The sequence below is a fragment of the Meleagris gallopavo genome, chromosome 23 (assembly GCF_000146605.3).
Source record: "Meleagris gallopavo isolate NT-WF06-2002-E0010 breed Aviagen turkey brand Nicholas breeding stock chromosome 23, Turkey_5.1, whole genome shotgun sequence".
Taxonomy (NCBI): Eukaryota; Metazoa; Chordata; class Aves; order Galliformes; family Phasianidae; genus Meleagris; species Meleagris gallopavo.
In genome coordinates, this window is record NC_015033.2 from 6,664,379 (window position 1) to 6,675,981 (window position 11,603).

General features: G+C 44.7%; 1 protein-coding gene across 2 annotated transcripts in view; it reads right to left on the reverse strand.

Moving 5' to 3' along the window:
* MTOR (mechanistic target of rapamycin kinase) overlaps positions 1 to 11,088 on the reverse strand; it is a 61,895-nt gene extending 50,807 nt beyond the window's left edge. Inside the window, exons 1-18 of one of the 2 annotated variants that reach the window (XM_010723001.3) lie at positions 10,985 to 11,088; positions 9,843 to 10,005; positions 9,383 to 9,491; positions 7,718 to 7,950; positions 7,158 to 7,358; positions 6,667 to 6,801; positions 5,924 to 6,199; positions 5,514 to 5,622; positions 4,510 to 4,696; positions 4,196 to 4,324; positions 3,375 to 3,619; positions 3,051 to 3,266; positions 2,435 to 2,640; positions 1,837 to 1,959; positions 1,355 to 1,444; positions 1,171 to 1,263; positions 665 to 799; positions 191 to 320 (exon numbers count right to left, since the gene is read on the reverse strand). In XM_010723001.3, coding sequence (XP_010721303.1) covers positions 191 to 320; positions 665 to 799; positions 1,171 to 1,263; positions 1,355 to 1,444; positions 1,837 to 1,959; positions 2,435 to 2,640; positions 3,051 to 3,266; positions 3,375 to 3,619; positions 4,196 to 4,324; positions 4,510 to 4,696; positions 5,514 to 5,622; positions 5,924 to 6,199; positions 6,667 to 6,801; positions 7,158 to 7,358; positions 7,718 to 7,950; positions 9,383 to 9,491; positions 9,843 to 9,962 — 2,737 coding nt within the window. In that variant the 5' untranslated portion in view covers positions 9,963 to 10,005; positions 10,985 to 11,088. Of the gene's footprint in view, positions 1 to 190; positions 321 to 664; positions 800 to 1,170; positions 1,264 to 1,354; positions 1,445 to 1,836; positions 1,960 to 2,434; positions 2,641 to 3,050; positions 3,267 to 3,374; positions 3,620 to 4,195; positions 4,325 to 4,509; positions 4,697 to 5,513; positions 5,623 to 5,923; positions 6,200 to 6,666; positions 6,802 to 7,157; positions 7,359 to 7,717; positions 7,951 to 9,382; positions 9,492 to 9,842; positions 10,006 to 10,980 lie in introns of both variants that reach the window. The other variant, XM_010723002.3, reaches the window with a different exon arrangement.
* Positions 11,089 to 11,603: the final 515 nt, after the last annotated feature.

An 11,603-nucleotide genomic window follows, 5' to 3' on the forward strand; every position in this document is an offset into this window, starting at 1 on the left:
GTATATTAAAATGTTTTTCCATACCATAGCACTTCAAGAGCACTTCAATTCACAATAATAATTTGCTCAGAAGAGAAGATAAACTGGTAAGAAAAATAAACAAAAAAAAACACAAATTGTTTGCATATTGAAGCTCTTTGTATATTCACTTGGAAGAGAAAACAAAGGAGGTGTTTCTCCAGATGCTTACAAGAATCCTGGCTAGATTTGGACTCTGAGAGGCTGACAGCAGAAGCATCTCGTGACTGATCAATCATGCCAATGTTCACCTTGTGTTTGTAGGGGTCCAAAGCACCCAGCAGCCCCAACACACGAATAGCCTGATAAAAGAGAAACAAAGAAAATTTGTCAGAAGCGCAGCACTAAGGCAAAAGTCAACACATGAATCCAGGCTTGGAAAGGTGCTGAGGATTAAAGAAAGAAGATCTGGAACTGAAACGACTGCCTGCAGAAAGCATCAGTTCTTTCCATCCAACTGCTGGAGGCCATTTCACTCATTCACCTTTCCATTCTCTTAATTCTGCTTACTGTACTTATGTCAGCCACAGCAGTTATCTTTCACTTCTCGTTTTTTAGTCTTTGTTCAGAGGCATTTATTTCAAATTTCAAAAGCACTTTTTGAAAAGTTTTCAGAAAGAATTGTGAGAAAGCTTTGTGTTCGTACCTCTCTACGGGTGCCCTGGTTCTGCTCAGTCTTCAGGAAGTTCAGAAGCACCTCCAGTAAAGTTGGGTACTTCCTGTATGGTTCCACCACATAACCAGTGCTAGCCACAAGCTGACCCAGTGTCCAAAGAGCCACCTGGAATGGTTAAATCCAGAAAAGATTCGTTTTGACCAGTGAATGTATTATGTCATGCAACAGAATCGGTGACTGACTTATTGCCATAACCTGGAGATACAGTTCAAACAGGCATCAAGACTGAGTGCATTTCAAAGAAAGCTACTTCACTTTTTCCTTCTTTACCTTCAGAAGTAAATTCAGTACTGTGTCAAGAAAGAGGCACTGCAATCCCCAGCTTGTGACACAAGTCACAAATGTGACTGTATGCTATCCAAGAGAGAGACTTGAGTGATTTAAAGTTTTGTTCTAGCAGCTGTGATGGGACACAGATATTTCATTACTGTTTTTGTCACAGAACAGCAAGTTTAGTGCAACTGTCAAACACTTACTTGTCTTTTAGCCAGCAGGGAAGAGTCCTGTAGCATGTCCATAATTATAATGAAGAGTTCATCCACCCACTTCCTCATCTCCAGCCCACTGACCTATTGAAAATCACATAAAGTTCTTTGTCTAGCATCTCCAGAAGCTTGACAAGTGACAAACATGAAAAAGAAATACTTGCAATTTCCCTACCTGTGCAAGTTCCCCTATGGTAGCTAAAACGTTGTTAATCACCCCTGGATTTGGATCTGGATCAGGATCTTTCAGTTTCACAATCAGTGCCTGGGCAGTACAGAGGAACAGATTAGAATGTGCTGAGATGACTTCTTGCTATACATGAAATACTTAAAGTCTTCTCTTCTTTCCTTTCCACCTAAAATTCCTCAGAGGCTGAACTTGCATCACAGTGAGTATTTGAACAGTAAATAAAAACTCAGTGTCACCAACTTTATGCAAATCCAGAATCAAATTAGGTTACTCTGTCATACGCATGCATTATTACTCTGGGTGACATCCACACCAATCAGATTTTCTACTGCTATGACGAAGCGAAAGAAAAGCAGCTTCTGATCAAGGTGGGGGTTGTACACCCACTTGCTGTATCATTTCACTCCAAAATAAACAGAAAGTGTGCATGAGGGAAGCAGACAGAGAAGGAGAGAGACTGACTGTACCTTCAGGATAGGCTCCATATATGGACGAATGAGGCGTGGAGCATTAGAAACCAGATGACCCAACATCCTGGCACTTTGCTCTTTAATCCTACCAACACCACTGTGTTCTAGTTCTGTTAGAATCTGCAGGAAAGATGATGGAAGCATGAGAAATAAGAAAATAAAATGTAGATAAAAAAAAAATCTTCAGATTTCTCTCCTATCCAATGACACCAAAAGATTTTAAATGATATTCTACATTTGCACTCCATCCAAACAGTTAATTGGAATATATGTCTTCAAAACAAACACACTCGTGGAGCAGTGCCTAACAGTTTGCCCAAATGTTGTGCAGAGCATTTTTCCTCAATACAGTTGGAAAGAGCTCCAGGCAAGATAAACACAGAGCAAAATGGTGACCACCATCCTCTCATACTAAACACACTCCTAGAGCTTCATTCCAAACATCCATCAGTAAGAAAGACTTGCTGAAACCTAAGCCGGTTGATTAATACATTCACTCACTCTCCCTTACATTCACTGCAGTCAGGGAGCCCAGTTCTTTAGCACCATCTTAACCTCAACTACCAAACACTTTGCAGGTATCCCTCTTCTTTACCTGGATTAACATCTTGCGCAGGAAAGGCATGACAAAGGCGGGGTTCATGCTGCTCAGGCGACCCACAGTACAGATGGCGAGCTCTCGGATTTCAAATACTTGATCATTCAGGGCCACAAAAAGAGCTTGCAAGTTTTCTGCCTGGGCAAGGTGAGCATCAAATCGCTCATCCAGAGATGCCAATACACAGAAACGTATATCAGGGTCTGCAAGAACACATTTGGTTTTTTTTTTAAATGCAGTAAGCTCCTGTTTTTATTATTACCCTTACTCACAACTGGACTCAAAATTCTTCAGAACTTCCAAAAAAAAAAAAAAAAAATGCTGAAAGCTTTCCCAGCATGAAACACTACCTCAGCATTTTACCCATGAGAAACAAGTTAGGTCAGCCCAACAGATTCAGCGCTGCTCAGTACTGCATCAATACCCCAGTCAATACAGTATTAACCTCTTGCACCTATAAGCAGCACATCTGGAGACCGTGTGCAGAAATCAACTTGTCTCAGGCTACCAGCATTTTTTTGTGAAGACTGACATCTTAAGTTAATGGCAAGCACGTTCAGACCCTACATCAACACACGGTAGGGGAACCCTTTTCACTGAATGCCACACTAACCTGGGTCTGTTATTCCAACCACAAGCAGTTTGCTGAGAACATCAGCCACAACCTGCACTGCTGTCTGACTGACCACGTGGGCATGGCCACTGATCAAGTGGATGGAAGGCGTGAGCAAGCGAGAGCAAGTGCGGGCTGCTTCCATCCGTATCTCCTTGTGCTCACTGTTCAGAAAGTGGTCTGCACAATGCCGGACAAACTGAGTCAGAGAATGCCCTAGAAAGAAGAAGACGGGAACTTAACACAAGTTTACACCCTGATTGCTGGTCTTACTGGGTAACAGGAGTTTAAGGAAGTCTTTTGCTTCCTTATTCCATAGTTTACCTTCAAACTCAAAGCTGCCCAGCGTACGTAGGGCAAGTGTGATGCTACCCACATCACTGGCCTCTGGGATGTTGGTGAGGCTAGGGGAGGCCAGCTGATGGGCAAGACCTTTTGGCATGCCTGGATGTCGCAGAGGTTTGTGCATTAAAACAAGGGAAAGCATTTTCAGCAGCCCATCCTGGATATCCTTCTTTAGCTGGGGGATCTGACGACTCAAGTCGTACAGCACAGCTGTTAGAGCAGGGCTGATGGAAAGAAGCAGGCAGACAGCCATTACGTCAGCATACATTGATGTAAACTTCAGTGATTCATCTTACTTTTGCCTCCTAGACACAAAGGCAACTAAATTCAGCTCCAGGTGGTAACATTAATGCAAGCAGCATTCCTCTGTACCTTCCCATATTAATAACTTCATGAGCTATGAAATTCCCAATAGAAACCAGGAGCAAATATTCATCACTCTCCTTTCCTGCCAATGTGATATGGCAGAAATCTGCTACCCTTCAGAGGCTTTCTAAACTTTCGCAGGCTGCTGCCAAGTGTATTTGACCAGTGGGAAGTAAAGGAAATTGTCTTTGGATTCGCTAGTTTCTTAAAAAAAAAAAAAAAGAAAGAAAGAAAAAAAAAGACTTATTTACAGAGACTAATGCTTTTAAGTAATTCAAGAGACATATAATATTACTCTTCTGAAAGAGCAATACAAATCATTTAGAAAAATAATCTTCCTTCACAACCTGAACACTTTCAAGATCTGCTTCTGCATGGTCAACAATGCCATCCAGTGGCTAACAGAAAAAAGTGCTCCTGTGCCTCATGTTTACCTCAGACCCACAGCCAGCATAGGTTCCAGAAGCTCTTTAATGTCCTGCTGGATACTTGGTCCCATGGCTCGTGCCAACATACTAATGCAGGTGAAGACTGTAGCATCAACCTGCACAGACTTCTGCCTCCTGGAAAGAGATCACGTAGTAGTTAATTAACAGGAGCTGCTGTTTTCAAACATTTTTTCTCATTTCACTTCCATTATCAGTCTTACAAAAATAATTGATTTTAACATGATCATTTAATCCCACATCACAAAAATTATACAAAGAAAGGGATTTTCAGTTTCCTCCTCTAACTTTGGCATACTTACTTGTGAGCAAAGTCCTTTGGTGGAAGAGCTGCTTTTATTATTTCAAGGACTTTTGGCAGGTAAGCTTGAAACTCAGATCTGACAGCCACAGAAAGCAAACCCAAGGCCTGGAAGGCTGCTGTTCTCTCCTTCTCCTTCTTCACACAGCTGAGAACATGGTTCATGGTGTCTGGAAGATACTGATCAGCTGCCCACAAAAGAGAACAAGATAGATAATGGAGGTCCTTTAGGTTTATACAGTTGCAGCAGATTTGTAACTATGTATTTACAAGTATAAAACTAGGTGACAGACACTGCAATATAAAATCGCTGGTGTAAGTGGTGACAAACAGGTCACTATGTGATAAAACTCCCACGGCCTCAAAGGCTTTTTTTTCTTTTCAAAAATAAGTTCCACAAAAATGAAAGAGCTACAAGAGAACATTGCAACAGGTAGCCCAAGACACTGCCTAGGGATTATATACATAAACATGAAACAAGTACTTGTTTTACTGGAAACTTAATCATGATTTTCCAACCTACTTGGATCAGTTTGATGACATGCCTACAACTCAAATATTCTTCTAAGCTTGCTTGACAAATCAGCTGAACTGCAGCAGCAGCTACTTCTCACTTTACCTTGAGATTTTCTGGCAGATGCAACGGAGAAAGACAACTCTGCTGACAGTATTAAGGACACCCTGATTGTGATCAAGAGAACAGAGTTCAGCCCTAAATGTGACACACTAATACAAAAAATAAATGAGGTTCTACTTCTCAGGAAATCAATTACAGAATTCAGAGAACAGCTTTCAATCTATTTTCTTCATTAGAGCAACACACTGGCATCAGATGTCAAGTCATATTTACCCAGAAAAAAGACTGTCCTCCCACCACTTGCATGGATGAATTCGCCTGCTCATCTCCCAAGCACCGCATTTCTACTTCTGCATTGTCTGCACAAACTCACCTGGGTAACTTCAAGTACAATTTCACTTCTAACACTCAGCCACCTGCCTCCTCACCTGTGAATGCTGAAGGACGGAAAGCCGCCAGCCGTGGGAGCAGATTGAGAACTGTCATCTGGATCAAAGAGTTTTTGCTGGTTCTGCACTTAAGAACCCACTGGCACACCTGAAAGGATATGGATTGGGCTCTGAAGGATGGCTACTGGAAGTAAGGCAAGGCTGTTTATTACCCGGGTACCCTAAGGCATTCTACTGACATTTGGCTTCAGAGCCCATCTGGAAGACAGATGAATCAAGACATTAAACCACTGCTCTAACAGAGAGAGTTATACAGCTAGAATACATACAATCACTGAGCTTTGATGCCCCAATTCAGTATTAGGCAGTATTGTCTGCCTAATAAGGATATAGAGGTTAATTACAAGAACCTGCGTCGTGAATTTGGAAAGGCAAGACTGAACGCTTACCTGATCAAACTTTTCCTCCATTAGATCCCTGCAGCATCGACTTTCTACCAAGGTAGACTTTGCTGGCACAGGTGAAGTTGCAAAACCCATGATTCCTTGGTGGGCATTGTAACCCAGAAGACCAGCCAAAGCATTTGACTGAGAGGGCTGAAGAGACTGGAAGCTAGTGAAGGGAGTGATGTGGCGAGGTTTGGTACTAAAGCCCATCAGGTCTTTGCAGTACTTGTCATGCACAAGCTGCTGCTGAGTGATCTCCTCCATCTCCTCTCTAAGGCGCTGGATAAAGCAGAAAAGCACATTTGAAAAAAAACAAAAAAAAAAAAAAACAAAAAAAAACACAGGTGACTAAAAGATACCTAGTCCAGTGCTACCTAAATCTCCTAAGCAGCATGTTGTATCACTGATATCCAAACGGCTGGAAGACATCAACTAAGCTTAAGTTCAGCAAAAAAATATTTGGATATCTAATTTGAAACAAAAGAGACTGCATTCTATAGTATTTTTTTCTATTGTAATTAATTCAATTAATAGCACTTTCCATCAGAGCTTGATACCTATTCAGCCCAAACTCGTTTTTTTCTCTGACACTACCTAATTTGAACCAATCAATGCTCTGATCCACAGTCACATCAATCCACTTCAAATACAGTGGTTTATTTTCACAGGTTGCTGAGCTGCTACACACTGTCAATCAACAGATTGGCAGCCAAAAGCCATAGTCCCCGTCCTGTTCACTTGCTCACCTCTCCCTCCATACTGCTGATCCTCACGAGCTCATTGAGGATCAATAAGGCACCATGGATTCGGTCATCACGGTTCATTCCTTTCTCCTTGGCCAAAGTTTCATCAAAACCCTTCTCAGCCTCTTCATATGTATGCTTGGGGGAAAAAAATATATTAAAATCTCAATGATCATAACAGAGGAAAAGCCAGTAGAAAAATTGTAATTAATACTGCTAGCTAACAATTATCCAGAAGTTGTAGAATCTGCTGCAGAATATTTTCAACACCACTAATCAAACAGCCAGTCAGCTATGCCATGGTATAAACTTCATCAATAGCTTCATCACATTTTTGACCACAAGAAAGCAGAGTTCACAATATTCAGCTGCGCTGGCCAAGTTCTGTTTGATACTAGGAAGCCTTAAGCCACGTGGCAATGGCAGCAAAGCTGAATTTCAGACAAAGCTTAACTCTTCTAAAACAACTGTTTCAAATAAAGTTATTTTCTTACTCTGTACCACTGAGGTTTCTGCATTTCTTTTGGTTCCCGCTGAGTGGTGAGGATAAGGCAGGCTCTTAAGGCAGAAACGGCTCCCTCTCGAATGGCCTGTTTGGGATCCCACACAGCCACAAAAATATTGTCAAAGAACGGCTGCACTTGTTGGAAGAAGAAGGTAGGCACACTGATTGCCAGCTCACGCAGAACAAGAACCTGGAGGAGGGGAAAGAAACAGTGAATGTGTGAAAATGAGCACCCATACACAAACCTCAATTTCTAGAATGCAGTATCATTTATTTAGACTCTTAGTGTCTGTGAGCCTGAGCTGTAACCAGCTCCGTCCACTTTTACAGATGATAGCATAATGGTCTCTCAACCTTGTTTAGTCATGAGGAATTCATAAGGTAGAAGGGAGGAAACACTGCATCTGCTATGATAGGATCACAGATCCTTACAATTGCACTAGCAGAGCTTTTTCCCAGCTTTCTGAGAACCTCTCCCACCACCATTAAACCTAACCATCCCATTCCAAGACAGGTGAAGTCAGAAAAAATAAAAAAAAAATCACTTACAGCTGCATGTCTTCGACCTTCATTCCTGTCAGCCCCCAGCCATTCCAGAGCACGTTTCACCTCAAACTCCACATACTCAGCTGTGAAGGTGTCACCAGCCATTGCAAGTCGCCCGATAGCCTTGGAAGCCATTTCCATTACAACTGGGTCATTGGATGGCAAAAGGTTCCTCAGATAGTTTGCAAACCTGCCGATACGGGTGGCGTTACCTCCTTCTACACCAATAAGGCTTGCTGTAGAGAAAAAGAGCAGTGCTGTAGGTTCTCCCTAAGGATTGGTGGAGCGGACAGCAGCTAATCCCTAACTGAGAGTTAGTATTCCCTATCCATTCCTTAAAGATTCCCATTAACTTTTTCTAAACTGTAAATCCACTGGGAAAAAATAAATAAATAAAGATTTAAAAAAAAAAAAATAGGAGAGGGTCACCATTCTTCCAAACTTGTACTTGTTAAATAGACAGGAAAACACATAAAATGACTTCATAGATTCTCCCCATTTTTAGTTTAAAAACAGAAAAAAAAAAAATCCATCCTAGGATCACAGGCCCATTCCTAATAGGAAGGCATCCATCCACATGCAACTGCTACAGCTGGTCTGCCTCAGAAGAAAAGTGAAAGACAGAACAGACCACAGAGATTGCTCTCCTCCATCAGCCCTAGAGGTGGGCTCTCCAGCCTAGGGGTGGATGCATGCTGGCAGGGCAGTGTGGTGGAAGCTTGTGCAGCCAGTGCCTGGGTTCTATCTGCTCTGTAGATGCAGAGGCCACCAGTATTCAGGGCTGTCCAGCCAGCACCTTTCAACAGCACTAAAGTCACAGAAACAATTTTAAAGCAATACTGTCAGCTTAAGAGTCAGATGCTGTCAACAACAACAATTTCTCTAGCTACAAGGCTTCCACCATCTTCAAACTTGTTGTGATTGGATGATTATGTCCAAGCTAACTGATAGGCAACACCTACTTGGTTGTTAAAGAAGTAATTCTACAATACAAGCTATTCATTCAGAAAGCAAAGTATTCATACAAGCTGATTTTCTTAACAGTTAAAACACAGGCAGCTCTGCCACATCACAGAAAGCACAACCAGAGCTACTGATGGAGCACCTAGCCAGAATTAAGGCAAAAGCTACATGAGCCTCTCCCTTGGATGGAAGATGCTGTTACTGAGCCAGGCAAATGTAAATAATAATAATAATCTCCTCAGACAGAAAAGAGTTCAGAAGTCAGCCCTCCAGGATGCATATTAAACAGAATCACAGAATCACTTGAGCTGGAAAAGACCTCAAAGATCATCTAGTTTCAACCTCCCTGTCTCAGTAGGGCTGCCAACCTCTAAATCAGGCACTAAACAGAAAGCACAAATTGTTCTCAGTTGAGCTCAGGAACAGAGTTTTCATGTGCTCAGCACTCATTCATGTTTGATGTTTGACTCCCAGAAGAGCTCACTGCCCATTAAGCACCAGGTTTTCAGCCGTTCTCAGCACTCAGCAGCTCCCATGCTGACACTAACAGACAGATACTTTGAGCCCAGCAGCTAGCACACACCCAGCGTATTGAGCAGTTTGACATAAGGCTCTGACTGCAGAAGTTCATTTGTTTGGAAAATCTGTCCCAACTGAAGAAGTACATGAAGAGAAAACTCAAAAGCATAAAGCACTTCTACTCACCTATAGCCAAAATGCCACCCTTCCTTTCATTTGCATCAGAGCTAGAGACCAGTTCAAAAATGTGATGGTTCAGCTGATCATAAAACCTGGTGGATTCCTCCTGGCTCATCTGTAACAGGAAAAGACTCATATAGGCTCTCAGCATTCTCTCTTCTCTTGCTACTTCCAAAACCTCCATAGAGACAATGCTCCTTAGGTTACACTAATAGAAAGAACCATACATTATAAACAGTTTCTCTTCTTTACGTCCTTGACCTGTTGAGTTTATTAATCCTGGTGCTCGACCATCCATCGCTCACCTCTCTTCTCCTACATGCTTGGACAAAGGTAAGATCCATGTTATGCCCCATCTCCTCACTAATAACAGTTTTCATATTCCAAAAACATCCATCCTCAGAGTACCCAGCCAGTGCCCTACGCTCATTTAATAGACAGATAATACATTTTTTGTAGCACTCACTTCACGGAGTTCCATGGTGACATAATGCTGCAGGTCCTTGGCAGCTTTCGCCCTTGTTTCTTCACTGCGACTCTTCAAGCCATTGGCAAATTGTTGGAGAATAGACACAGTGCCTGACATGGTGCTGTTATGCTGGGGCTTGGGGCATCAAGTCCTGTAAGTTCTTCAGAGACACAGGATTTTCAGTATTTTCAGTTACTGAAATCTCTGAGCTTAACTCTGCCCCTACTGCCTTTTTCCAACATATATCCCATTGCACGCAAGGATGCTGTGCCAGACAATATAAACAATACAGCTAACCAGTACCTTCCCCTAGGCACTATAGCCCCGTGATAAAACCACATCACTACATCACGCTGCAATGTCTCCCACAACCCATTTCCTCCCTGGTTCCTCCAACACCAAAACACACTCCAGTAGGTTGGGTGCACCCATGGTGCTCTAACTGCAAGGCACACGATAGCCAAAAAGACACCATGGTACGATGAAGTTTTGCAGTCACCCTATAACGAGGCACAGTCTTTCTGTGCCATTATGGCATCTGATTCCTCTGTGAGCATTTTCACCCAAGTTTCTCCACGGAAATCCCCGTGTTCTAACAACATTTGGGGCCCGGCAAGCATTACATTCCTCAGGAGATATTTAGAGATGAGATGTCCACTTATAGCAACAGCAGTCACTGCAGGGGGATGTTTGCTATTGTAACATCACATCACATAAACCCAAGCTGCCCACTTGACAGAAGGGCCCACAGCACCACAACGCATCAAAACTTCAATTCTTTCCCCCCAGTATTCCCCACACAGCCTTAAACCCCACGGAGAACACCACGCGAGGTGACCTCGGGGCTCCTCACGACGAGGGGAGCCCCCTGAAGGAGCCCCATCCCCGCTGAGGGGGCGGCAGGCCCGAACCCCACAAGCCAGGAGCGCGGGAAGGCTGAGGGCGCGCGGCGCGGCGGGAACGGGGCCTCCGCTGCGGGGCTGAGGGAGGCCGTGGGGCTGAGGCGGCCGGACCGCTGACAGGGCGCGAGGCGCCGGCCTGGCGGGCTGTGAGGCGGGAGGGCCGCGATGGCGGGGCCGCGCCGGGGAGCGAGGAGTTACGGGATGCTGAAGGGAGGCTCCCGAGCAACACTCACTCACCACCTCCACCCCAAACGCCGCCAACGCCGCCGGCTCCCCCGCTCTGGGCCCCAGCGGCCTCCCCCGCGCCTACCGGACCGGCAAGACGCTATCGGCCAATAGGCTCCCAGAAAAGGTTTGATAGGTAGTGCATTTGGCCAATAGAAATAGAGAAAAAGGGAAGGGGCGCTCCTAGCCCCGCCTCTCCTCCTGAGGGGCCGCAAGAAGAGTGACCGTCACCGCTCTGCCAATCAGCAGGCGAACTGCGAGTGACTGGCAGCGCGCTCTACCAATAGAGAGCTAGGTTCTCTCGGCTGGTGACAAGCCTGAGCTAGGCCCGCCCTCCAGACGCCGGCAGCCCTCCGCTCTCCACAGGAGCCCGTGCGCGTTGTACGCATGCGCGAAGGCTAAGGCGCAGGGCCGCGCCCGGTGCGTACGCGAAATGAGTCCGTGTGGGGCTGAGGGCGGGCGCGGTGGAGCGGTGCTCAGCAAACGCAATGGCGCGTAGAGCGGGGCTGGGAGGCGCCTCAGAGCCGCCCCTGGCAGCCGTGCGGTGTTTTATACTTCCATCAGACCCCGGCGGAGCGTTACAGATTCCCGTCAGGCCGCGCGGCAGCGGAACCCTCCGCGCGGGGCTGAG